Below are 27363 nucleotides of genomic sequence, written 5' to 3' on the forward strand. Positions count from 1 at the left end.
CGTTAGGTAGGATTACCCTCTATCTCTCCTTTACCCTCGATCTCAATTCAATTTAGGGCCAAGTACAGTGCCAATTAGGACTAAGGCCAAGGATATGGCCAATTAGGGCCAGAGACAGGGCCAATCAAGCCGGGAATGGGCTTGGTTTGACCCTGTAAAGCTTCAGGGACAATAATCCTTAACTATGAATTAGGGTTAGGGTGGGAATGGGGTTAAATTAGAATACATAGGGTAGGACTTGGGATTGGAAAAGCTCGGCCCAGCCCAACCCTATTGTAGCCCTAATATTCCACATGTCGTCGTGTGAGAGTGCATTGATGAGCATAGCAGATGATTTCCCCCCGATATAAATTGAGCTTAAAAAACAATTAAATATATGAAAATAATTCGAATATAATTATATGAAGTGCATAATTCATAAATTTTAAAATATATCAAAGAATTTGAGAATCTTAAGAATTTTATTTTTCAGTTTGGATTCAGATAGGATTGATCGTATTATTAAAAAAAAAAAAAATCCCATTTGAAAGAATTATTCATAGAATTAAATAACTACACATGTAAGTTGAATGCTGATAGCAGCTCAAGAGGGAACTCAAGAAGTATAGGTTCGAAAGGTGTGTTCGGAGATGTAAATGCAAAATATTATACATGTTTTACGCCTTCTTAATGGGCACTAATGTATGGTACATATAGAAGTTGGAAGGGATTTAAGAATTTGGAGAAAATAAGCTTCCTTGGAATGTTTAAGGATGGGGGATAGATAGCTTTATTAGACTCAATTGATTGAAAAAATAGAAGTACAAAATGTTAGAAAGAAATGAATGTATAACGGACTTTCTAAAAACTTGTATGGTAAAAAGACCAATTGTTGGCATGCACAAGGGAGTATTGTTCGCCTCATTGAGAAAATAAAAACCCTTTCAGGCATTAATGGAAGGGTGAGGTTTGTTCATCTTGGTAGAGAAGCAAACAAAGCTACTGATTGGATGTCTAAGGTGCAACTTTGTCCCTTAGACCTTTGGGCTTTCTTCCCAGATCCTCCAGTTAGGTTAGAAGGAATTCTCATGGTGGATAGAGAGTATTGTTTAAGTTAAGTTTTCTGTTTGTTCCTTTGGGTTGTTTAACCCTGTCTTTGTACCGAAAAAAAAAAAAAAAAAAAAAAGACCAATTGTCTTGTCCAGTTCACTCTTAGTTAGTTTTGATTATTCGACAAATAAGAAAAGATGTGTTGTATGTATGCCCAACTCATATTTTTTGGTTAAGCCACAAATTGCAGTCCAGCACCAAATTAATGATTTGAAATGAAAATGTTTTCTTAGAAGAAAAAAATGAGAATGTTTACATATTAATTGTATGTTATATATAAGTCATTTTTTTGTTACATCTGAGGTTTATCAGGATCGGTTTATACGTGCTTCTATTACATCCTCGAGATAGACTTTATATATAATTTAAATATACTATAGAACTTCACCATTGACCCTAATGATATTTTCTCACCGGGGAGGAGAAAAAAAAGAAATGGAAAACACTTATCTACGAATACAGAAACACTGGAGGGAAAGAAAGAATTTATTATTATATTAACATGTAATTACAAGAATTATATTCATAAATTCTTTTCTTTTTTTATATTTATTTATGGAAGAACTGGATTCCTTTATTTCCTTTCAAATAATAGTAATAACCAAGCAAATGTAAGCAAGCCCAGATTAAAACATTGAAGTGGCGATGTATTTTGAACTTCTAGGCATGATTTCCTTCAATGCTGGGGGTTTTTACCTCCACCTGGAAATCCCCTGAAGAACACAGAAATCAACGTATCATATTCATTCTAAATTAATTCAAGTTATAACTAAACAGAGATTAGAGAAATAGTATAAGATGGGGTAAAGATTCCATTTCATGGGGATGTTTAACCTATATACCTCTTCCATTCTCCCGGGTCCTTTCGGGGAGCTTTGTTTCCACCACCAAGCATTGCTACTAGCGCCACCAGAGCCCGAATGAATGGGAGCGGGACTTCGGCCACCCTCTGCGGAAAATGATGAGTTGACGTTGATCAAAAACAATGACAACAATGCGAAAAGCATAAGATAAGTTGCTAACTTTGCCATGTTTGTTTTCTGCAACTTGCTTACAATAACTTCTTATTTTCTTTCTTTCTCTTTGTGATATTGGGGTGTTGTGGTATCCTTATTTATATTTATGGGTAAATAGCAGATTATGAGGAGCTGTTTTTCATTTTCTAAACTAAAACACCAATGTTTACCAAAAATTAGATTCTTTTAGTTTTTTCTTGTAAAAAGATATTTTTAGATGAAACACCTTCAAATGCCATGATTTTCGACCACAGAAGCAAAATGGCTTGGTTGGTAGGGAGTTTTTAACGTTTTGAAGAGCTCTCTAGATGCCTTTTTTAGGGTGATACTAAAACTTTGTCAGCTTGAACCATCTAGACACTAAGAAAAAAAAAGAAGTCATTTTTGGCAACGGTTTAAACCCCTCCTAGCTTGTCTCAAACTCACCCTGATTTATCCAAAGAGTAGGTTTGGGTTAAAAACTAATTGACTTAGTAGGGTGGTATAGTTTGGGTATAACTCTCGAGTCAACAGGGCCCAATCCTTCCCAATCCTGGTAAATCTAATTAAATAAATATCAAGGCAAATATCACTTACCTCCGCTCTTAATTTTTCAGTTGAATTCTACTAGTAGTGTTGAATATTTTTCTAAAACCCAAATTACCTTTAACTGAAAAGATATCAAACCCCAAATTACCTTTAATTGTAAAGATGTTTTAGTTTTTGAACCCTCGGTTACCTCAATTATCCTAATTGTTGCTACTTAAATTACCTTCAATTGATTATTGTTTGTTAGGCCTGGTTAATTCACTTGATTAAGTTCAACCAAAGAGGTTCATAGGGAATCAACTGGTCTTGACAGGTCCAACCATGATAACCCAGGGGGCACAATCGATGGCCAAGATTGCGTCACTTTCTTTCCAATGAACGGTTCAGCTGAGAGCCCTTGCCTTGGGAGAACTGTGGACAATTGGGAAAACCCTTGAACACAAAACCCTATGCTCTACTCGTCATCGTCATCCTCTACCATCTACAACCACTTCTCTTCTTCCGTTTTTGCATATTCTTGACTTCTATTGTCACACTAATATTATTATTATTTTCCTCTCCTTTGCCATCTTCTTCCCTTAGGACGTGAGGGTAATATTGAAAATGGATCAATAAAAACTAAGACTAATGGTATAAGTAATAAGGGTTCTATTTGATAAATTGGATAACTCAGGTGTAACATTAATATTAGGAAGTAACTCAAGGGGTAGCGTTGAAAATTTTCTTAAACAAAAACATTTTTTCAGTGAAGGGTAGTTTGAGGTTTTAGAGAAATATTTAACCGTAAAAGTAAAACTTAATCGAAAAAGTTAATAGAAGGTGGTGTTTGATACCTTTGTTAAATTAGAGGGGAGGTAAATGATATTATCCAATAAGAGGGTATCTAAATGCCATTTGGTCAACTACGAGAGAAGGTAAGTGATGGATACCCTAAAAATTATATATAAGTTGAGTTTAAATAATCAAATAACTTATGCAGTAACTTAAAGAACTAAAGTGGGTTATAACAGAAATATCTTTTTTTAAATGAATATCCATGATTTATTTAAGGGATAATTATTGTTGTCTCTTGGACTACAACTTAATTACTAAAAGGACCCTACTCTTTATGAAATTATTGTTGCCCCTCTCAGTTTTAATTAAGGGTGTCAATTCGGTACGGTAACGGTAATTCGGTACAGTATGGTACGATATTGAATTTGAAAACCTCATACCATAACCGTACCATACCATATTTATACGGTATGGTATGAAACCGGTATAAAATCGGTATGGAAAAACGGCACGGTTTTGTTACGGTATTGTATGGGAACAAGTGAGAAAAATCAAACCTTAACAGAAAACTAACAACAAATTACTTAAAATTCAAATATCTCAACCCAGTAGCGTGAAGTTGAATTGTCATTGAATTAATACAACCACAATTCTATGTCCAATCTAATCATATAACACTCACGAATGTCAATGCATTCTCTTACATGCATTTTCCTGCTCTATGCTGTATTTAATGCAAAGAGAACTCCATGACCTTCTGCTTTCCTTTGCAAGTGAGCTCAAAAGTGCAGGTATCACCTACCTTCAAGCCATTTGATGCACATATCTGAGTCCAGTCACTGAATATGTAGACCTGGCCATCACTCTTCTTATGGTTCAATTTTGCTTTCCATTGTATTCCTTTTCCATCTCTGAGTATTGTCCTGCATATCTTCCCTATTATACCATTCAATCTTGCAAAATACCCCGAGACATACTGAAAAGAAAATTAAAAAACAAAGTAAATTTGAGGATAAAAACTATAGAATACAAGATTTTTTCAAGCATACTTAAAATATCACTGATGAATACATTGAAAATCCAATGCATATGCCAATTGACAAGAATACTCCTGTTAGAAGAAAATTATGTACATGACAGCTTGATGGGTGGTGATAAAAAATACATGATAAACCATTAGCAGCTCTTAAGATAGCCTGAAGGACATGGATGAGACAAAAAAATGGAGACAACATTAGCTATTCTAGAAGTCAAACTTGCCTACTTGTTTGCCTGTTCTCTTCTATACAAGACAACATTTTTTAGGCTTCCAATATAACGAAACACCCATCTAAATTTCATACTTAAATGCTTGGAAAATTGCAAATACAAATGAAACGCTATGCTTTCTTGGCTCTTGCTGGTAGGAGGTTAATGGTTATTAGGCAAGTAGGCAACCTGTTTGGTGGGGAAACAAATAATAGAAATACAATCCCAAATTAGCACAAGTTGTTTGGAGACTAACTAGTTAAGATCTACAGAAATGGAGGAACCATCAATTACAACTATAGTCCTTTAGCACCTTGGTTATTCACCTATTAGGGTTTAAAGGTTAAACTAAAATTACAAAACTAACCTTAAAAATGGGATTGGGGGGGGGGGGGGGTTGGGGAAGTGGGGGGGGAAAGAAGAAATATAACAAGGATATAGAAAAAAAAAATATATAAAAAAGAAAAAGGAAAAAAAAAAAAAACCCTCTTGTTTGGTGGGGGGGGGGGATTGATGACCATGAACTGAGAAGTTACAAACTCGAAAAGATGAATTCACTAGTATTTGAGTGAATAACCATTTACCCTCATTGAGGTGGGTTTTTGGCTAATATAGATTATCCATTGCTTATATCAATCGTCTAACCTTCCACGTCACGTCCCCATCCATATATATGCCAATCTTGCTAATCTTATTCGGGTTTCTCGGATTTGCGTCGTAACCACAATCCTCCATTGCAGGCATATCTTGCTTCCCATGCGACGTTCATGGGATTGACTACTATTTGAGGTGCATTCACTATGACACAAATCCCCTTTTCCTTTGAATAGTATAGGGTTGAGCCCCTCGATTATTTCGATCGGTTCGATTCGGCTGGTTTGTCCACTGCATCAAATTTAAAGACTAAATTGGCACAACATTCACAATACATAGTTGTATGCCACTTTTTTTTTTTTTGGTCAACAGTAAAAAAGTTTCAATAAGAAAAAGCATCCAAAGACATAGTCCTAGAAAAGAAAGCAAGGTGGGATACCCCACCAATGTTTAGCCAGTTTGAAAAGCCTACCTCCTTAACCTAAGGAATCAACAAAAGTATTTCTAGTGCTAGAGATATAAACATTATCCAACATGTGTAAAGTCCAACACAATTGTTAGAATTCTAGAAATAAGACTTAACCACCTCAAACCAAGAGAGCTGTTAAGACCTTAAAAAGGCCTTGATAGCCAGATTATTGTAGGCCAATTGGAATCTCCCTACTCCCTATTTCTTCTTTTCTTCCTTTTGGATGCTTCTGTTACCATTTGGACCATCTAGCAATTTGTTTTTTTCCCACTTTAACAAAAAAAATATATAAAAAATAACAACTACAAATTTAATAGAACAAAGCAAAACAAGGTAGGGTCAATCACATTAAATAGCTTAATAGGCTGGCTGCCTGTCTTTCTTCTTTCCTTTCATTCTAAGATACCTGCCTTGTTCAGTGGACAACGTGGGAATTTATTCATTCGCTTCTGCAAAAGAAAATAAAACTAAATGATCATTTCATCTAGATGCTATTCTTGCATTTGACAACCTGGGATTTTAGTTGTTAGCCTCTTTAACAAGAACAATAATTAAACAAATAAAAATATTGACCACTTGCTCCCTTTCAATTATGTTCATATGGGTTTTTTTGGGTCATCAATTATGTCACATGGTCACACCCTTCTAGATTTTTGCTTTCTTTTTTATTTTTAATCTTTTCAGAAGAATCAGGGGTAAGGGGTGATATCTTTTAAAAGAGAATTCATGTATCAGATTTAAACAAGGTTGACCCACCACAAATATGTAATCTTTTTTGGGATTCGGATTCTCTCTGTCCAAGCCTCTCATTCGTATCGTCCATCCAACCATAAAATGGGCAACGTGTAGGCAGAGAGAATGACAACCGATGGATTAAGAAGAATCACACCTTTTTAAAACAGATTGATTCCATTTCAACCATTTCTCAACGGACTAATTATGTTTTAGTCTTTCCATCCACGTATCACTTATTCGAGATTGGACAGACAAAGAAGAAGACAATGCGAGACTGTTTCTTCACAGACAACGAAAATGACTACCGCCGGATGGAGAAGAATCACACTTTTTGAAAACGAACTGATTCGATTTCAATCATTTCTAAACGGATTGATTCCATTTCAGCATTTTTTTTTTTATCCAATGGCTGAAATTTTACCCTTCCACACAATGCCCAACTGAGAGTCAAAACACACATAACAGAAGACAAAAAGGATCTGAATTCCACTGTTCCTTCACAGACAATTAAAGAACTGATTTCTTGTTTTTTTTTGGCGGCTGGGAATATAAAATTTCGTTATTGGGTAAGCTTGTTTTAGGGCCAGCAGTTGTTGACCTTTCTGTCAACTGAAAAAGACTCAGTATTATCCATTTCTGTGTTTTATGGATTTTCCAGCTCTAAAAGTTGTAACCAATGACGAGTTCAGCTGGATTATTTAAAGCTCTGTATCTCTGTCCATTGAGAAACAGAGAAAAGAAGAGCAGAGATATGGAACAGACTCATTTCAGATTTTGAGTGGAGCATTGCTCTGTGGGTTTAGAGTCCTGCAGGTCTTGCATTTTTGAGGTTTCTAATGGAGACTGGTGAAGCAAAGAGAATTGGAAGTCTTCGTGCTCTTAGTTCTCGTGGGAGTAGTTTTAAATTTGATAGTACTTCAATATGGAGGAGCACTGGAAATACCTTGGCTGATGCTTTTTCGAGATCTTCTGAGTCTCACAGAGAAGGTCTTGATGATGAAGAAGCTCTAAAATGGGCTGCTATAGAGAGACTGCCTACTTTTGATCGTATATCGAAAGGTTTGCTCTCTATTGAAGAGGGTGAGTCAAAGGAAGTGGACATTAAGAATCTTGGGGACACAGAGAGGAGATTTTTGTTAGACAGATTGCTCAAAGTTGCAGAGCAGGATCATGAGAAGTTTTTGTTGAAACTCAAGAACCGTCTTGATCAGTAAGAAATTCTCTCCTTGACCTGCTTTTTCTATGAAAATTTCTAAAATGTTAATCTAGACATGTTTCTCTTTATTTGAAAATATGAATCTCCAATAATCTGTTCAGAAGTTGCAGCAGAGGCTTGGTTCCTAACATAGTCCTTTTCTGTTTTTTTCTTGGTTAAAGAGTTGGAATTGAGGTTCCCACCATTGAAATCCGCTTTGAGCATGTAAATGTAGATGCAGAAGCTCATGTGGGAAGTAGAGCCTTACCTTCAATGTTCAACTCTGTTGCTGATGTGTTTGAGGTACTCAATTGGCAAACTCTCATTTGCCCCTCAAGTTTCATTCCATTTTTCTATTCGTCTGTTCTTTCTGAAACAATTTCAACTGACGATCTAATTTGTTGTCTGGTTCAAAGGGGATCCTGGGTAAACTTCATATCGTTCCATCAAAAAAGGTACCCGTACAAATCCTCCATGATGTGAGTGGAATAATCAAGCCTGGCAGGTGAGATCACTGAGAATTTCCATCTGTTTGAAGTTTGAACCATGGTTATAGTTTTGTCCCGTGGAGCTAATTAGGTTTTGTGCCACTCTAATTTGTTTGACTGATCTGAATTTGCAGATTTACTCTGCTTTTAGGCCCCCCATCCTCTGGAAAGACCTCATTGATGTTGGCTTTGGCAGGAGAGCTTGATAAAAGTTTGAAAGTAAGGATATCATATATCCATTTTGCTGTTCTACCTAAACTCAAGCTGCTCTTCTATAGCTCTTTCTTGATCACCTATTCTCTTGATTCCTTTGCAGCTGTCTGGGGGAATAACTTACAATAGCCACTCTATGAAGGAGTTTGTTCCACAGAGGACAGCAGCTTATATCAGTCAACGAGATCTTCACATAGGTGAAATGACTGTGAGAGAAACCCTAGCTTTTTCTGCAAGATGTCAAGGGGTGGGGACTCGTTATGGTAAGTCTAAATTAACAGCTATAAACTTTAAGATGATCAGTTTCATTCAACATCTTTTAGTTTGACTAGAAACAAACACTGTACATGGAAAACCTACAGAGATGTTGACAGAGCTCTCACGAAGGGAAAAGGAAGCAAACATTAAGCCAGATCCTGATGTTGATGTTTTCTTGAAGGTAAAGAATTTTTCCCTTGCATCATCAAGTTCATATTACAATATTTTTTGTACAAAGGAGTTCTCATTGATCCACCATCCAGTTAGCTCTGGTAACATGTTGTGTTTACATTTTCCATTTTAGATCTTCTGCATAGCAACCATTTACCTTCTCCACAAGCACGTCCTCATAAAAATTAATAAACAAGAATGATACAAGTTCATGCTTTTAACTACTATTGAAATGAGATGAAAAAATTGGTTTCTGCAACTGCAGGCTGCTTCGCTAGAAGGACAAGAGGTCAGCGTAGTCACAGATTATATTCTAAAGGTATAGACACTATAAACCCATCTATGGATGAGGAGGTGTATGTCTAGATGGGACTCTGATCATTTTTTCATGTTGCTCCTTTTCAAACTTGAAGACCTTGGGACTAGAAGTTTGTGCTGATACCATGGTGGGAGATGAAATGTTGAGAGGTATATCTGGAGGACAAAGAAAGCGTGTCACAACAGGTAGCATGACTTGTATTGCTCTCATATACTTAAATATTCTTCTCCTTCATCATGCATCCTAATTTACCTTCCTGACTGAGATAATGCAGGGGAGATGCTGGTTGGACCAGCGAGGGCACTTTTCATGGATGAGATATCAACTGGCTTGGATAGTTCTACAACATTTCAGATTGTGAATTCAATTAGGCAATACAACCACATTCTAAGTGGGACTGCTCTCATCTCTCTCCTCCAGCCAGCACCAGAGACTTATGAGCTGTTTGACGACATTATTCTCCTAGGCGATGGGTGCATTGTATACCAAGGCCCCCGTGAACATGTGCTTGAGTTTTTTGAATCTGTAGGTTTCAAATGTCCTGAGAGAAAGGGAGTAGCTGACTTCTTACAAGAGGTTAGAGAATCTAAAACCCTTGTTTTCTCCCAATTGTTTCTTCTGTCTGTAGGCTTTAAAGCTGGGAATAATGTCATGATGCATTTGACAGGTGACATCAAGGAAAGATCAACAACAGTACTGGGCTCGGAAAGATGAACCTTACAGATTTATCCCGGTCAAGGAATTTGTTGAGGCGTTTAACTCATTCCATGTTGGTCAGAGGCTAGCAGATGAACTTGCCACCCCATTTGATAAGAAAAAGGATCACCCTGCTGCCTTAACTACTGATAAATATGGTGTTGGCAAGATGGAACTTTTGAAAGCCTGCATGGCAAGAGAACTACTGTTGATGCAAAGAAACTCATTTGTGTACATTTTCAAGATGATGCAGGTTGGTTATAGCTTCTACGAGATTTTCTTTCAAATTTCTATTGACATCACTAACTTGATCGTTCTCCTACTTTTGCAGCTTACTGTTATGGCATTCATAACAATGACTGTGTTCCTACGGACTGAGATTCACAAAGATTCAGTAACAAATGGTGTAATTTTCATGGGGGCTTTGTTCTTCGGTCTCACCAGTATTATGTTCAACGGATTTTCAGAGCTTGCTATGACTGTCATGAAGCTTCCTGTATTTTACAAACAAAGAAACCTCTTATTCTATCCTTCATGGGCTTACTCACTGCCCACATGGATCCTACGCTTCCCAATCTCGCTCATTGAAGTTGCTATTTGGGTGTTCATGACTTATTATGTGATAGGATTTGACCCAAACGTTGGAAGGTAGAGCCAAATGGGATGGTGTTGTAGTGTCTCTAATGAATCCTGATTGTAGATTTTTATGGAATTGTTGTCTGGGCAGTAACCATGAGAATGCTCTCATTGCAGGCTTTTCAAGCAGTACCTTTTACTCATATGTGTCAACCAAATGGCATCTGGACTGTTTCGATTCATTGCTGCACTAGGAAGGAACATGGTTGTTGCAAACACATTCGGGTCCTTTGGATTACTTATACTCATGGTTCTAAGTGGATTTATCTTGTCTCGAGGTGTGCATTATAATTATTTGCAGATATTTCAACTGATTTCTACCAACTCCATATTTTAGGTTCAACTTATCAGATCTTTTTTCTTTGTCTCAGACACCATAAAGAAATGGTGGATTTGGGGATACTGGCTCTCTCCCATGATGTATGGGCAGAATGCTTTAGTAGTGAATGAGTTCCTTGGGAAAAGCTGGAGTCGCGTAAGGGCTTTTCTTTGCTTTTTCTCCTCTAATCATGCTGTAAGAAGATAAAAAATTGGAGAAAAAAATGTTTGTTCTAAGAATATGTACATTTTCTGACCATGTTATAGGTTCTACCCAATGGAGAGACACTAGGAGTGGCAATTCTGAAATCTCGCGGTGTCTTCACTGAAGCTTATTGGTACTGGATTGGAGTAGGGGCATTGATTGGTTATGTTTTCCTGTTCAATGGCTTATTCGCGGTGGCTCTCGCTTATCTTAATCGTTAGTACAATTTAATTGATCTTTCTGTGGTTTGATAATTTATTCAGTTGAATTTATGACTTTCAAAACTGAATGGTGATGTCTGATACTTTGATTAACTTTTTTCAGCACTTGGGAAACCTCAGGCAGTTGTATCTGAAGAGTTCTTGGAGGACAAACAGTCCAGTGGATCTGGAGAAATGACACAGCTATCATCCAGAGGAAAGATTTCTGCAGGTAGGGAAGATGTGTATGCTGAAAGCACTTTCTCAGTTAGGGGGTTGATTCTAATAAAATGTTATAAATTCACAAACAGGGGATGAAAATAGAAGTACGTCATCTGAATCTCCATCTAAGAGGACGGCCAGTGATGAAACAGAACAGAAAAAGAAGCGCGGAATGGTTCTTCCATTTGAGCCTCATTCCCTCACCTTCCTTGACATGTCTTACTCAGTGGACATGCCACAGGTAATTTATAGCTTTGAATTTGGAAGTTATAACTGTCTGAGGATGAGGAATTCATCTTTTTATAGTTCCATCAACTACAATAATGCTTGATGGTTAAACTGAACATGTAGGAAATGAAAGCACGAGGCATTACAGAGGACCGGCTATTGCTCCTCAAAGGAGTGAGCGGAGCTTTTAGGCCAGGAGTCCTTACAGCTCTAATGGGTGTCAGTGGTGCTGGTAAGACAACTTTGATGGATGTATTGGCTGGAAGGAAAACTGGAGGATATATCGACGGAATCGTCAAAATATCTGGCTACCCAAAGAAACAGGAGACCTTTGCTCGTGTATCAGGGTATTGTGAACAGAATGACATCCACTCTCCTCATGTTACAGTCTATGAATCCTTGCTTTACTCAGCTTGGCTACGGTTAGCTCCTGAAATCCAGTCTTCAACTAGAAAGGTAAATGGGATTTTAGTGCTTCTGTTTTACCTATTTAGGTCTATATTATGTATACTAATTGGAAGGTGAACTACTAATTTCAGATGTTCATTGAAGAGGTCATGGAACTTGTAGAGCTTAACTCACTAAGGGAAGCATTGGTTGGGCTACCAGGTGTGACTGGTCTCTCAACAGAGCAACGTAAGAGGCTAACCATTGCAGTTGAAATTGTTGCCAACCCTTCAATTATATTCATGGATGAGCCCACCTCTGGCCTGGATGCAAGGGCGGCTGCAATTGTGATGAGAACAGTGAGAAACATTGTGGACACAGGAAGAACTGTGGTCTGCACCATCCACCAACCAAGCATTGACATTTTTGATGCCTTTGATGAGGTCAGAACTTTCTGATATTGATGAACTAATGATATGTGGTTCTTTTTTGGTACTTACCTAAGCTGTTATATTATGTACAGCTATTCTTACTGAAGCAAGGAGGAGAAGAACTATATGTTGGTCCTTTAGGGAGACTCTCTTGTCACTTAATCAGCTACTTTGAGGTGAGGCATACCAGGCAAACTAGTAACATATAACTAAGATCTTGAAGAGTTTCCAGTCTTGTCGAATATTGATTAAAACATGGGTTGTATTTCGTATAGGCAATCAATGGAGTCAGTAAGATAAAAGATGGTTACAATCCAGCAACTTGGATGCTGGAGGTGACAAATAAAGCCCAGGAAGCAGCTTTGGGACTAAACTTCACCGAAATATATAAGAACTCAGATCTGCACAGGTAGGTACCTCACTTGTGAATATGCCATCCTTAAAAAGCTTATGTTGTGGTTTTAGTTGTTAATATTCTATGGATGTATTATTCAGGAGAAACAGAGCAATGATTGAGGAATTGAATAAACCTGCCACTGGTTCAAAGGACCTCCATTTCTCTAGTCGGTTCTCCCAATCTTTTCTATCTCAATGCCTAGCATGCCTATGGAAACAGCATTGGTCGTATTGGCGAAATACACAATACACTGCTGTAAGGCTCTTCTTCACAATTTTCATAGCTCTGATGATCGGGTCAATGTTTTGGGATCTCGGATCTAAAACGTAAGTTGTATGACAGTGTAGCTTAAACTTGGGCTCTATTACACTGTGTTCCATATCAATAAAGATTCCAATGTTGGTTACAGGCAAAGGCGACAGGATCTCTTTAATGCAATGGGTTCTATGTATGGTGCTGTTCTCTTCCTTGGGATACAAAATGCTGGTTCAGTGCAGCCAGTTGTATCTGTTGAGCGAACTGTGTTCTATAGAGAGAGGGCTGCTGGGATGTATTCAGCCATGGCATATGCCTTTGCCCAAGTAAATATTTTTCTTTTTTGTAGGATCAACAGGGGGAGTTTCATTATGTATTCGTTTCTCACCAAACCAAACTATTTCTGGTGCAGGTTTTGATTGAGATTCCACATATCTTCATACAAGCTCTGATGTATGGAGTTATAGTGTACTCAATGATTGCATTTGAATGGACGGCAGCAAAATTCTTTTGGTATCTGTTTTTTATGTACTTCACATTGTTATACTTCACCTTTTATGGTATGATGGCAGTGGGTGTGACACCCAACCAACACATCTCGTCTATAATTTCCTCAGCATTTTATGCTTTGTGGAACCTTTTCTCTGGCTTCATAATACCAAGACCAGTAAGTTCTATTGGTTTTCCTCCTTTTTAAGCAATACAATTTGATATTTGTTACTCATTTGTTGTTGTTTGTTTCAGAGCATCCCTATCTGGTGGAGGTGGTACTACTGGATTTGCCCGGTTTCATGGACATTGTATGGATTGGTTGTGTCACAATTCGGAGATTTACAGAATAAGCTTGAATCCGGCGAAACAATTGTCGAGTTTCTGAACAGCTATTTTGGATTCAAACATGATTTCTTAGGGGTGGTCGCTGTTGTAGTTGTGGCATTTGCTGTGCTTTTTGCATTCATCTTTGCTTTTTCAATCAGGGCATTTAACTTCCAAAAAAGATGAGAAGCTTCTGCAGTATCCATGAGTTATTTTGGAGATTATTCGGGATTCGAGATGATCGATTGGGAGTTCTTGCACTTGTTGTGTTTTGTTTACTGTGCTTTTCGGATTGATCTTTGCTTTCTCAATAAGGGCATCAACTTCCAGAAAATTTAAGATGATTCTGCAGTATCAAGAAGTTCAATCTGGTGATCAGAAACCAAAAAAGCCATGTGAAGAAAATTGAATCCTTTTGTGTGCCTGTTGCAAAGTTAGGCCAAACAACTAAACCTTTTGCTACTTGTATGCTGTTTGCAAAACCACAGAATGGTGGCTGCTCAGAGTCTGAAATCCAAACCCTAAACAGCACAGCCAGCATGTTTATGGGACTCAAGATCCACTTTTAATTTTGAATGTGTCCATATTTGTTAAGTTATTGAAGAATTCTTGTTAGGTTGGGAGTCCTCTAGTTTCGTGCTACTTCTTACAAGGTCTCATATCTGCTCTAGATTTCAATTTAGACTCTTCTGGAGTGAGATATGAAGGAATTTTTGTGTAATATAAGTCTTTTGTTCAAGAGTTTTAGATTTGTTTTCTAAGCTAGAATCCTAGGTGTGAGTTCTTTCTTAAGGCTATAAATAAGCCTCACCACAATGTAATATTAAGAATTTGTGATTAGTAAAATGTAGCTGAGAATTGAAGGAGCAAAACCAGGAGTCATGGATTCCCTTGGAGCCTGAGAGAGCTTTTGAAAGAGGATTTCCGCAGAATTTTAAAATTTCCAGCTCCCCTCCCTGAATCTCAAAGTAGTAAGCCCCCAGCCCCTTCCCTCTTCCTCCTTCCATCCACGGACCACCGCATTCACCTAAAACCCTAGTTTCTGCATTACAGCCCCCTTCCCTCCATGACAAATCCCCTTTACCCCCTCTGAAACCCTGCAGTAGCCCCAATTCCCTCATCCATCCCTATTTCGTTAACACCCTCCCTTCCCAGCCCTAGAACAACCTTCCAGCACCTTTCTTCTTACTTTCTCTTCTTCTTCTTCATCCTCCTAACCTGTGGCAGCCAAGGAAAACCAAAAGGTCAAAACCCAGAATTTTCGCTCTAAACCCTTAACCACCCATATCTCTTAAACTCCAAAACCAAAACCCCAATTCCCTCACCCTTAGGACTACCTTCCCCATTTCATTTTCTTCATCTAAAACCCTAGAGAATTCTGAAATCCCATCTACTCTATTAGAAACCCAAAACTTACTGAAAGCAACAGATTTGAAATCTGGGGGTGAGTGGGATGTTTCCCAGGAGACAAATTTTCTGCCTGATGCATGGAACTACAGTTGTCCACCCTTTTTTTTTTTTTTTCTCCCAGTTCTGTGTTACGTACTCAAGTATCAAGGCTCAGATCAATAACAATGAATTTTGAGGATTCACAAGATATTACAGGAAACCCAAACCACACCAGGAAAAATTACATTGTGACAGAAATTAGTTCAAGCAGAAAATGACTGCATAATAAGACCAAAGGTCTGCATTAACATTACTGGAGCAAAGTAGTTACCAATACGCATAAGTCTGTCAAGCCCACACCCATTCAGCTAGAACATCATACTTCTCTTGTTTCTTCTTATATTTGAAGCAATATGATATCGTGGTCACCGTATGGATGGCTTGTAAAAACTAATGGCAAGGCCAAATGAATGATGCAACCATTACAAGTGAGGAAAAAAGCTCAACCATAGAGAATCACGACACAGAAATTTCAACTTGTGTCTGATCATTTGAAAAATATAAAGTTCCCCATGAATTTTTCTTATGTGTGAGTCTTCCACACAATTGATTCATTCTGCGCAATCTTTAAACTAAACATTCATGAACAAAAAGGAAATGGGGAGCAGTCCAGCATCAAAATGTTGACATTTCTCAAAGAGACAATAACAAATTTCTGGCTACATCCCACTAAGAAACAGGAAAGAATTGACTTGTACCAGGGTTAAGAATAAAAAACACTATGCCCTGATCGGGAAATGAGACTCAAACAAACTTGAGTGGGCTAGTGGTACAAAACTGAACTGGTTACCCAATAAATCATTCATATCTTTCCAAAAACTTCTCAATCAAGACTGAAAATGTGGCAAAACCTGCACATCCAACACATGCTGCCTTTGGACCACCTATAATGACATATTAAACCAATGTCAGTGAAATACCATTTTTAATGGCATATTTGGAGACCTTGTAATTAAAAAAAGACAAGTCATCACAAATCTAGAATCATTATAATAGTACTGCCCAAATTACTTGAACTACTTAACAGGGAGAGCAGTGAAAAATAATAACAGAAGGGCGAAAAGTACAGCAAAAGGAATGTAACATAAAAAACTGAAAAATCTCCACCAATTTTTCTTTTCATTCTTCCCAATACATGATAACAAGCAGCAACTGATAATTCAGCGGTGAGAATCTGTATACTCTATTTCTTGCATGTTGATTAAAACCTTCAAGGCCTTGACCTTATACTAATTTGAAACACAGGTCTACAGAGCACAGAATTTAAGGATGCAACTAAAAGTTTTGGTAAAGTGGCTGCTATTCAGTTGAAAATGAGGGAGACCTTGGTAAGTATCTCTTGTTCAATATAAATTTACAACCAAATACTTGACTGATGTCTAATAGTAATCATATACCCAGTCATGGAGTTCAAAATCCTAATTATATTTTTACATTTAGTTATGCAATGACTGGTTGGTACTGTATGACACAAAGCAAAATCTAAGAAGGATAGCCATTCAAGAACTAGAGCACATTCTTTTTAATTCACAGGAACACACAAAAAGCTGGGGAGCAGGACACTAAAGCAATTGGTATATGTGCATCATGAGATTAAGGGTCCAAGACATGCTTGAAGATATGGAAGACGTCTCTTCTTGTGAACTGATCAAGTTGGCTTAACATTCTCCAAGAAGAGTCAAATGAAGAATAGGATGTGCTATATCAGTGGCTGAGGGACTGAGGAGCACCAGAGATGGATAAGCCTGAGGGGATGGTTGATCCCAGAATTGCTAGTGCCGGGGATCCTACTGAATTGCAAGCTCATTTGTCATCAGAAGTGGGTGCAAGAAATGCACAAGCAGCAGCACAACCACCTGTTTGATAAGCCACCTCACCGACCTTTTGAGGTTTTCCAAATGATTTCAAGTACAAAATGATATGGTGCCAATAATGCCTCTACCCTTAGTTGTAATCATAGAGCCAAGAATGGTGATAGTAGCGCTACTTGTGGTAGAGGTGGCGATCAGGTGACTCAAATGATGAGTTCTGGTCGAGGATCTGATATAGAGAGCTGGAGTGGTCAAAGTAAGGGGAAAGAAATCGATCAGATTCATAGGTGAGTCCCAATTTAACTATGCTACAGAAGACCAGGACCAGGATGCTCCCGCTACTTACAAGAGGCAGAATGTGACTTACACTTATAGGAGAAGCCTAGTGTAAGAGTATGCATGACTTAGTAGAAAGCATGGAAGTACTAGCATTTACCTAATTAGGAGACTTATGGAAAGGTATAGAGAATGTAGAAAAGACCTTCATATGGTATTTATTGACCTAGAAAAAGCTTATGATAGAGTCCCTAGAGCGTTAATTTGGCAAGTACTAGAGAAAAGAAGTGTTGCAAGTAAATATGTAGATATAGTTAAGGATATGTATGATGGTTCGGTGACTAGTGTTAGAATAGTGGGGGGACAAAGTAATGAGTTCCTGATAACAGTTGGGCTACATCAAGGGTCAACTTTAAGCCCATATCTATTTGCACTGGTAATGGATGAATTAACCAAAGACATTCAAGATGAGGTCCCCTGGTGTATGCTTTTTGCAGATGATATTGTGTTGATTGATGAAACCCAAGTGGGGATTAGTACCAAATTAGAATCAAGGAGAGTAGCTTTGAAATCAAAAGGCTTTAAACTTAGTAGATCGAAGACAGAATATCTAGTTTGTAACTTTAGTCATAATCAGGCAGATGATGAGGTGGTGATACTTGATGAGAGATTCCTCAGAGTGATTGTTTTAGGTACCTAGGTTCAATCATAAGTAAAAGATGTGATTTAGAGGATGAGGTTTCCCAAAGAATTAAAATAGGGTGAATGAAGTGGAGAGGTGCGTCCGGGGTCTTATGTGATCGGCGTATTCCATTAAAGCTTAAAGGAAAATTTTATAGGACCGTTGTTCAACCAGCTATGATGTACGGTGCAGAGTGTAGGACTGTTAAAAAGAATCATATAGATAAACTCAGTGTAGCAGAAATGAGGATGCTAAGATGGATGAGTGGCAAAACTAGGATGGATAAGATAAGAAATGATCATATTAGAGCTGGTCTGGGAGTTGCTCCCATAAGTGATAAGCTTCGAGAAAGTCGTTTGAGGTGGCACGGCCACGTTCAACGGAGACCTATAAACGCCCCTGTACGGAGAAGTGATATAATCCATATTGAAGGAACTAGAAGAGCTAGGGGTAGACCTACGATAACCTTAGGAGAAGTGGTGAGAAAGGATATGTATAGCTTAGGCCTTGTATCTAGCATGGCCTCGAACATAACTGATTGGAGGGTGAGAATCCATGTAGCCGACCCCATTTAGTTGGGACATGGCTTATTGTTGTTGTTGTTGTTGTTGTTGTTGTATGGAAGTACTAGCATTGACACTACCAAGAGTTAGCATCATCAATCTAGGCAACCATCTTATAGGAAATATGAGTAGAAAGCATGGAAGTACTAGCATTGACACTACTAAGAGTTAGCACCATCAATCTAGGTAACCATCTTGAAGGAAATATGAGTACCCTTATGGCGATCAAAGTACTGGTTTTGATTATAGTACGTATTCTCAGTATAAAGGACATTAATATCCCTATGGGCCTAGCGACACCTATAGGCATATGTTATTTGGATCTAAATATGAAGCCAAACCCATTCCAAGCTAGTATCAGCATGAGAGTGAAAAAGGTCCATTGAGTGGTTACTTCAGAAACCCATACCCACCTCTTCAAGACCATGGTTTGGGGGCTGGCTTCATGATGCAGCAAGGTAATTTGAACCAGTTCCAGGACCACCAAATGAAGGCCAGGGAGGTTGCCAGTACCCTGCGGCCCTGCCAGCAGCCCAAGAAAATTTGTCCAGCATAGGGGCATTTTGGTCATTTTGGGTTCCTTGTTCTAACCCAACTTAAGTAGAACCAGAATTTTATTAGGATTGAATTTTATTAGGATTCTAGTCCTACTCTGATTTTGATATTTGAGTTAGTCTTTGATTAGTTATGAAAGAACCACAATCAAGTAATTCCCTTAATAGTATTCCAATTTCTAAAAGGAGTCTAGTCCTACTCTTGTTTTATCCTAAGATGAGATATGTGAGGGTCCTTAGTAGAGTGGGAGTCCCACGTAAAGTAGAAGTCCCACTTTGTTTGGGTTTCTAAGTCGGAGTGCTATCTTAAAACGGATTCCTAATTAAATTAGAAGTTCTTATGTATTTACATCTTATTTAGTTCAGATTCCTAGTTTCTTTGCTTTCCAATTCGAGTCGAAGTAGAAGTCCTAGTTTGAGTCACCTTCTAATGTTCAGTCCTATTACGTGTCCATTCATGTAAGGCCATAAATAAAGCCCCTAGCTTGTACAGAGGACAGATTTTTTTGAATACTGAATATTCTTGGGATTGAGGTGAATTAAATGGCGTCGTGGGTTTCCTGAGGAAGCCTGTGGCTGCTGGTGGTGTGCTCTGTTTGCTGCAAATTTCAACCTTTCCTCTCTTACAAGTACAAACAGTCCCCCAGCCCCTACCTTCCCCCTCTTCCGCTCTCCCATAGCTCCATTCCTTCCCTCCCACAGCCTGTGGTTGCTTCATTCCATCTTCCCCACCCCTATCCTCTCAATTTTCACCCACCGCCCAGCCTTTTTTCTTCATTACAGCCTCTCTTTTCTATTTTCTTCTTCTTTATACCGTTCCTCTCTTGTCACAGCATAGTCTCTTCTGGGATTCCCTTTCCAATTCCGTCACCCTTTTCCCTTCCCCTTTTGGTTGCACATCCCCTCATATCCCCTCCCCTCCCCTTACCTTCGATCCTAATTACAGTCCCTTTCCCTTCACCCAAACTCTAGAAAACCCTACACTTCATCCTCTTTACCAAACCCTAGAAACCCTAACCCTCTTTCGCTCATAACTTTTAAACCCTTCATCCAATTCCTATTTCCTTTTAGAATCACCCTCCCCTACCCCTCCTTTACCTTCGACCGTAACCCTATCCCTAGCCACCCCAAGAAACCCTAATTCTTATTAAACCCTTAATTCCTAACCCTAAAATCCAAAGTTTCAGTTACGAATTTAAAATTAGAGCAAGGTTCAGAACTGACATTCAATCAACCCCAATTCTAAGGCATAATGATACCTAGTTTTACTCTATTCCCAACCCAAGAACCACCCAATTCAGCCCTAATCCTATCACTACAGGTATTAAAACCCTAGATATACTGCTGATTCACTTGAATTGATCCTGAAACAAACCGTAGATTTGGGGTTTATATCAAAAGGTTAACCTGAATTGTTCCTCCAATATGCAGATGATTACACATATTGAGAAATGATGACAAAGGAATCCTATTTGGTGCAAACACAGAACCACAAGTTCCAAAATGCCAAGTGATGTACTCACCAGTCACCATTTCTCCAGATTTTAGCTTGAACTTTGAAGTTTGAGTGTGAATTTGACAATTAGTATTGTTTAACACATAGTAAGATCCTAATCATTTGACTCGGACATTAAACATGATGGACTATAATTCCTTCTTTAAGGCTGCTTTATGTTACGTACACACAATGGAGGATGACAATATAACTGCTTTATTATCCAAATTGTTTTGACTTTGACATTGCATTTGATGGTTTACAATGCATTTTCTAAGTGTGCTCCCTATTACCTTCACAATGGAGGATGATGATATTGCATGGCAACATAGAAACCCAATGGATGTAAGAACACAGAGAACTAAGTGTAAGTACAGTGGTAAAATCATAGTTGGAGGTAAAACAAGGTTGAAGAAAAACTTAGCTAGGGTTTATGCAAATTCACCCAAGTGTCACCAAGTCCCTACTGATGTGCAGGAAGCTACATCACAACACTTACTTGAGTTGGCTAAAGCTGGAGGAGGTAAAAGAGTTGCAGAACCTGGTGGTGCTGGTGGTGGAGCTTCCTAGTGACTAGTGGCATAGTGCTAACATTTACTGCGTTAGCCTCGTTTCTCGAGAAGGGGAATGTAGTGTAGCTACCAAATACCTGGATAGGGAGCCTTGTAGAGCTTCAGAATGAATTGATGGCTTATTTGAAGGCTGTTTATTCAGCCATAGCAAATATTTGGTTTGACCGCACCAAGAACTTTACGGTTTCTTAAATCTTGGACCCACCAATTTGAACAAGACATTGTTGTAGCAGCAACACTCACAAAGGGGATCTCGAACTAAGGATACTTTATTGATAATCTGAACTGGTTGCCTTTTCCATCAAGTGGAGGGGCATATTTGTAGATAACAAACCAGAGTTCTATAAATAGAACTCACTAAACTCAAATTGAAAATAGAAATTAATTGACTCAGACTAGAATATAGAAATAACAACTCAAATAGGTCTTTATAACTAGGACCTTTATAATGACTGGGGACCCTAAATCGTGGACCCCCTAACTTAATAACTAACTAAAGAATTACTAGAATACCCCTCTGATTGGGCAGAATTACCAAAAAAAAAAACCCCAATGAAATTACTCACTGGGGAAAAAAACTGTGGGAAAGCAATAATAATTTTAAGAGCTGCTGAGCAGCAAGCCTAGGGACTTCACTGGGCTTCTAAGGGCAGGCAACAAATCTAAGGGCCCTAATTATGGGCTGGATCTGCATAATCTACACTCTCCTCCGTAAGGAGGTGTGATCTGGTCCAGAAAAAGGAGCTAACGCAACTAGGCGCAGGCCTAAAAAGACCACAGTTTTGGTTGTGAAGAATGAAATGCACAGTCTGGGCCTTGTGACAAGTATTTCCTATTTTCCTAGGCTGTCCTTGTTCTTCTTACGTGTTCACTCTCATTTTTCACCCCTCTTTCTCAAATTCTTTATTTTTCATTTCTCCCACTAACCCACTTCGTTTCCAAGGATTAGTTGGGTTAAGGCTTTACTGCCATTGTAATTAAAGTTGTCCAAAGTTTCTTACACAAACCAGAAAGGAGATTGAATTTATTTCTAGTAGCAATGCTGAATGATCGAAAAAAATTTCAAATGCATGACCCGATCTTAAAAATGTCCATCTAGATTTACAGTCACATGATGCATGTCAAACAATGTTTTTATGAATTGAAAGATTATACGCAGTTTGCTACATATAAGAAAGTAGTAAGTAAAATAATACTATTCAAGTGGCTAAAAAATCCCATCGTACTCCAAAGCATACAGAAACAGTCTGCCAAATTACTAATATGGACAAACAGAACAGCAGAAATTAGGATTATTAGGAGTTTAGATGAACAGCCTATTTGCTTAAAGCTTTTTACAGACAGTAATCGTTGTTGTTGGCGAATGAGCGTAAACATGAAAAACACTGACCCTCGAACAATATTAACCATTGTCCCAGTGAATCTTTGAAGTTATTCTTCCAAAATATTCTACACAGTATGATAGAGAGAAGTCAGTTACCTTTTGCAGATATCGCTCCACCAGTTACACATCCAGCAACAACAGTATTTGTCATGTCATGCTTAGCTCGTGCCTTGACACAAGCAGTTCTTAATCAGTTTAACTCAGAAAAAACCATACATATACACACACACAAACAGACTAGCTTTTTCTCTATGAAGTTCGCTTAATCTCACCTTTTCAACAACACATTCTGCAGCTGAGAAAACAAATCCCATCACAGCAAATGTCTTGGCTGAACCTATACTCCTCCTCCCCATCTGCTTTGCCGTATACACAAATTGTTGCCTTGCAGTCATTTCCTCTTGCATTAGAGGATTATCCAATGCCCCAAGAAACATTCCCATGAAAAAACCCAGGCCACCACCTACATAAAATTTCCATCAAAGAGCACAAACCCATTTTAAAATAATTTCAATTCTGACCTGAGAGACACAAATGTCAAATTTCCAATTGGTAAGACTAACGTAAACAGATAAATAAGTATCATGATCAATGTAAACAAATAATCATGCCCCCAATCTCCTGTAAACAAATAAATAAGTATCATGGTCAATGCAAACACATAAAGAATGACTCCATATGAATTGTAAAGCCTTCAGAGAGGTGACATTGGCCTTAGTGGAAAATCCCAAAGTGTAGTCACAAGTTGAACTGATGGTGTAGCAACTGGAGGGTAATGGGCGACATACTCGGCTTTGGCTTGCTTGTTGGCATCCAACAGGTGTCTTGCTTAACAGCTCCGGAAGGTCATGACATGTGCAATCTACTTCTATTCTACTCTTCCAGAAGGTGAACAGTCTCAAGGCCCCCCTCCCTCCCTCAAGATTATGGAAGTCTGGAAACAGCCTCCGGATATCAAAAAATTGCATGCATTGTAATCTGATTCCAAAATACAGAAGGCTACACCTTCAGGACTCTGCATAACCAAGTCAGGTTGATTGACGACTAGATCAACAGCGGATTAAGACTCTTGGGCAGATACACTTTGGCTTGTACATAATATCCCTAGACAATCTTTGTAACTTGACAGCGCTTAGTGCTGTGCTATCCAGTCCAAACCAATACCAACTGAGGACAAATATCCAAGGTGCCCTTTTTGCATTTTTTGATGGGTAGTAATGCCAAGAAAACGCCAATCTTCTTTGGCTGCATTTTACTTCTCAAGTTGGGAATTTAATTTGGAAGAAGTTCAACTGAGTAAAACCCTACAGTCAAACTGAAGATAAGCCAGCAGTAGGTTTTGGCAACAATGATCTCTACTTGAATTGTGAACAAATCAGTAACGTTTTGGAGTGTATAAATATTCTAACCAGCAGCAACAATGAAGCCTCAATTTATTTTAGATGAACATTAACTAACAACACTATATGGTAGAAAGTAAGAAAAAACACGAAAATAGAGAAGAGGAAGGAAAAGAAGGACAGGGTGGCAGTCTCAACCTTGGGCCTCTCATTATAGCTTATTCATCTTTTGAAACAAAGATCTCTCTCAAATTTCAAGCAAGTTGCAACTTCATTGATTGTAAATTGTCAAGCAATACAACTAATGGCCCCTTTACATAGATTGGCCAGGCTTTTCAGAAATAGAAAGTTAGCAAAATAAAAATTTGCAACCATAAAGGGAAGAAAGCAAAATCATAAAGTACTCAAAACAGATCAGATATTTATGGGTAACAAGAACTTAATAAAATTACAGACTTCCTAAAACTAACGCGCCAGCATGTTGTGCAATTAACTAAGAAATAAACAAAAGCAAATCAGCCTTCTAGAAGCTGCAAATCATTTCCCGTACTTGTGCTGACTAGTTTTATAAATAAGAAAAATATTGGCCTTCAGGTTAAGTCTTCTAGATAGATTCTCACAAAGGCAATATGGCTGTGACACTGTTCACGTGAAAAAGAACTCGGTACCGTTCACATGAACTGCACAATTTTAGCAAATTATATTTGATTCCTCTGTTTTTCATGCTTTGATCTACATCAGGGTGTTTTATGAATGTGCTTAAGTTCACAGATCCATGGACATAATCTTACGAGGCTTACAACTTACAAGGCAACTGCAAGAGTTTGGTGGAATAGACCAATGAATTGCTTGCATTCAACAGACCTACTTCTCGCATATGGAAAGAAAGGACTTTCAACTCTCAAGCTCTTTTAGGTAGCATAAAAATACGGCCATTAATTTTCTGAGACAGAAAAGTGGACATGTTTGATTGCTGCAATTTTCTAACTTTATCCTTCAATTGAAAAAATAGAAGAAATAAGTTTGGCAGAGCAGTTGCGAATAATGTCAGATGTGAATGCCACATACTTGTTTTCAGTAAATCCAGAGCAGAAGAGTACCTCTAAATTGTGATCGTCTTTTGACCAGGGTATAGCTTCCTATGGTGCTCTTGTAAGAAGCAACAAGCATTTAGCTATATTTACCCATGTGGGCAGAGGAGTGGCAGACAGAATTGTCTTTGGCATAGAGCTTCACAATACTCATTAAGGTTTGATGTCAGCACAGTGATCTAACAAGAAGTGATTTAATCCAGAGTGAAGAACTAGAAGGATTAGGGGCAGACCTAAGATAACCTTAAGAGAAGTGGTGGGAAAGGATATGTATAGCTTAAACCTTGTATCTAACATGACCTCAAGCTGATGAGAAGGCAAGAATCCATGTAGCTGACTGCTGACCCCATCTAGTTGGGAGTTGGGACAAGGCCTGATGTTGATTGTGTATAGTGAATTTACAAGGACTTCAGTCTGTTATAACTCTAGGTCTGCAATAGATGTCTAACAAGGTAGTGTCAATTGTTCATGGTCTGTGGTGCATTTGACAAGAGCAATTTTTCAGGTGTATGCTATGTTTTGAGATATTTGGAGACGAGATAATCGAATCAGCCTATAGATTACTTGGCTTCTATTCCATCCAGAAGGGAGGAGCTGATTAATTTAACATAATGATCTCTCCTCCAAGCTAATGTAATTATTTGCTTTGACTAGTAGAAAATTTCTAAATTACCTATCAGAAAGTAATTCCCATTAAGCACCACTACGATTTTAAAGAAATTCCAGTCCTGAACTAATGTGACGAGTTCTCAAATTTCCAAATCAAAAGACAAGAAACGATCTTTCATTAAGTAAATAAAACCCAAGCACATCACCTACAACAATTTCCATTAATAGGAAAACCCACGTCAATTCAACTCAAACACTGAACCTAGAAACCAAAAGTTCTAATTTGTGATCAAAAGACAAGAAAAATCGTTCAATGCCAGCGAAGAGAAATGAAAGGCACATAATTCGAAGCATTGTGAAAACTCAAAGAGTCCAATAGAAAGAGATACTTTTCGCTCAATTGATTACCCATTACTCCGCTGACGACACTACGAACAGCACAGTTGTTCCATATGTCTTGGCCACGGATCTCCTCGATAGTTGGCAACCTTAACGGCTCTATCTGGGGCTTCTTTGGTTCTTCTGAGCTCGAAGAAGACAAGGTTGACGATTCTGAATCCGAAGTGCTGGCCATGGTCGATTATTCTACTGCTTAAACTAACAAGTCCAACGCAAGACTGCAACCCTCGATGAAACGAAGCTAAGAAAGACAGCAGTCAGAGACGAAAGACTCTTTCAGGTGTCCTGCAACTCCTAAACACTCCCTTAAAACCGTATCGGACATTTAGTCGAAACGGTCTCGGTCTTGCCGGTCCCAATTAACCGGCAAGACTTGATCGCCAAGAAATTTTAAAAAGGATGGAGCTAGGCTAAGCAAGTTTGGCCCAAATAGGGTTTGCACTCAAAAAAACTTTTTATCAAAGTTGTGTTTGATTAGACCGGACGCACTAGGCCCGACCGGATCCTTCCACTTTGTAGGTTAGTTTTTTGTAAATGTAAGATAATTGTGCGAGGGCTTTAAATATGTTCAAGGGCATTAAAATTGCAAAAACTGCATCGAAAGTTTCTCGCCTATTTTTTGTTGATGATACTTTTCTATTCTACCAAGCAGAAAAGGAAGATAGGTTAACAATAAAAGTTGCCTTGGAACTATTCTTTAAACATCACAAGACAAGAAATCAATTCGGGAAAAAAGTGGAGCTGTTTTTAGTAGAAATGTTTGCCATTAACAGAAAATCCAAATCCTGTTGATTTTGGGGATTTTAGAATTGAAAAAGGATATTGTATACCTAGGTACAAATTTGCTACATGGATGGTCCAAATTAAAAAGTCTCAAGTTCCCACTCAACAAGATTAGTAGTCAGTTTGCATCCTGGAAAGTTTCCACCCTCTCCTTTTTCAGGGGAGAAGTCCTCATCAAATCAGTCCTACAACCTTTATCCCTCTACCATATGCAATGCCTTGATTTCCCAAAAACAATTTGCAAGCAAATTGACTCTCTCCGTCACAAATTCTAGTTGGGAAACCCAGCCAAGAAAAAGTAGTTGTCACTAACCTCATGGGATAAATGTTGTAGGCCAAAACTTCGAGGGGGACTGGGTTTCAAAATACTGGAAGATGTCAACAAAGCCTTGCTACTAAAACAAGGATGGAAACTTCTTGTTGAAGCCGCTTCTCTTTGGGCTACCACTCTCAAAGCCAAATATTTT

The 27363-nt window shown here is 38.3% G+C and overlaps 2 protein-coding genes across 3 annotated transcripts; one reads left to right on the forward strand and one right to left on the reverse strand.

Annotated features, from left to right (window-relative positions):
* The first annotated feature begins 7034 nt into the window (after positions 1–7034).
* Positions 7035–14406, forward strand: LOC148999968 (pleiotropic drug resistance protein 1-like). 2 transcript variants are annotated; one of them, XM_089140662.1, is made up of 24 exons: positions 7039–7663; positions 7831–7951; positions 8065–8153; positions 8271–8355; positions 8453–8612; positions 8712–8788; positions 9044–9097; positions 9192–9282; positions 9372–9673; positions 9765–10046; positions 10125–10441; positions 10547–10707; positions 10801–10904; positions 11015–11168; positions 11277–11384; positions 11464–11615; positions 11726–12058; positions 12142–12432; positions 12513–12596; positions 12696–12829; positions 12916–13143; positions 13227–13398; positions 13485–13739; positions 13817–14406. In XM_089140662.1, exons 1-24 carry the CDS (start codon positions 7290–7292, stop codon positions 14072–14074), a joined length of 4386 nt encoding a protein of 1461 aa, XP_088996788.1. In that variant the 5' UTR covers positions 7039–7289; the 3' UTR covers positions 14075–14406. The 2 variants fall into 2 exon arrangements, with proteins under 2 accessions (XP_088996787.1, XP_088996788.1); XM_089140661.1 differs by having other exon boundaries at positions 7035–7663; positions 9765–10441.
* A 1010-nt stretch (positions 14407–15416) lies between these two features.
* Positions 15417–26526, reverse strand: LOC148999969 (mitochondrial import inner membrane translocase subunit TIM22-4-like). The gene is made up of 4 exons (XM_089140663.1): positions 26123–26526; positions 22947–23137; positions 22771–22843; positions 15417–16221 (listed from the first exon to the last, which is right to left on the reverse strand). The coding sequence occupies exons 1-4, from the start codon at positions 26286–26288 to the stop codon at positions 16136–16138; spliced, it is 516 nt and encodes a 171-aa protein (XP_088996789.1). The 5' UTR covers positions 26289–26526; the 3' UTR covers positions 15417–16135.
* Between the last annotated feature and the right edge of the window lie 837 nt (positions 26527–27363).

Source organism: Hakea prostrata, chromosome 11 (genome assembly GCF_041222555.1).
Source record: "Hakea prostrata isolate BN-2017 chromosome 11, UWA_Hpros_2, whole genome shotgun sequence".
In the NCBI taxonomy this organism is placed as follows: domain Eukaryota; kingdom Viridiplantae; phylum Streptophyta; class Magnoliopsida; order Proteales; family Proteaceae; genus Hakea; species Hakea prostrata.

Coding starts and splice junctions, on each gene's coding strand:
- LOC148999968 (XM_089140661.1), top strand. CDS start 7,290: ATGGAGACTGGTGAAGCAAAGAGAATTGGAAGTCTTCGTGCTCTTAGT. Junction 8,154..8,270: donor GGAATAATCAAGCCTGGCAG/GTGAGATCACTG, acceptor CTGAATTTGCAG/ATTTACTCTGCTTTTAGGCC. Junction 12,597..12,695: donor ACTTAATCAGCTACTTTGAG/GTGAGGCATACC, acceptor TATTTCGTATAG/GCAATCAATGGAGTCAGTAA.
- LOC148999969 (XM_089140663.1), bottom strand. CDS start 26,288: ATGGCCAGCACTTCGGATTCAGAATCGTCAACCTTGTCTTCTTCGAGC. Junction 22,844..22,946: donor CAGAATGTGTTGTTGAAAAG/GTGAGATTAAGC, acceptor GCTTGTGTCAAG/GCACGAGCTAAGCATGACAT. Junction 16,222..22,770: donor TGGAGCGATATCTGCAAAAG/GTAACTGACTTC, acceptor ATGTCATTATAG/GTGGTCCAAAGGCAGCATGT.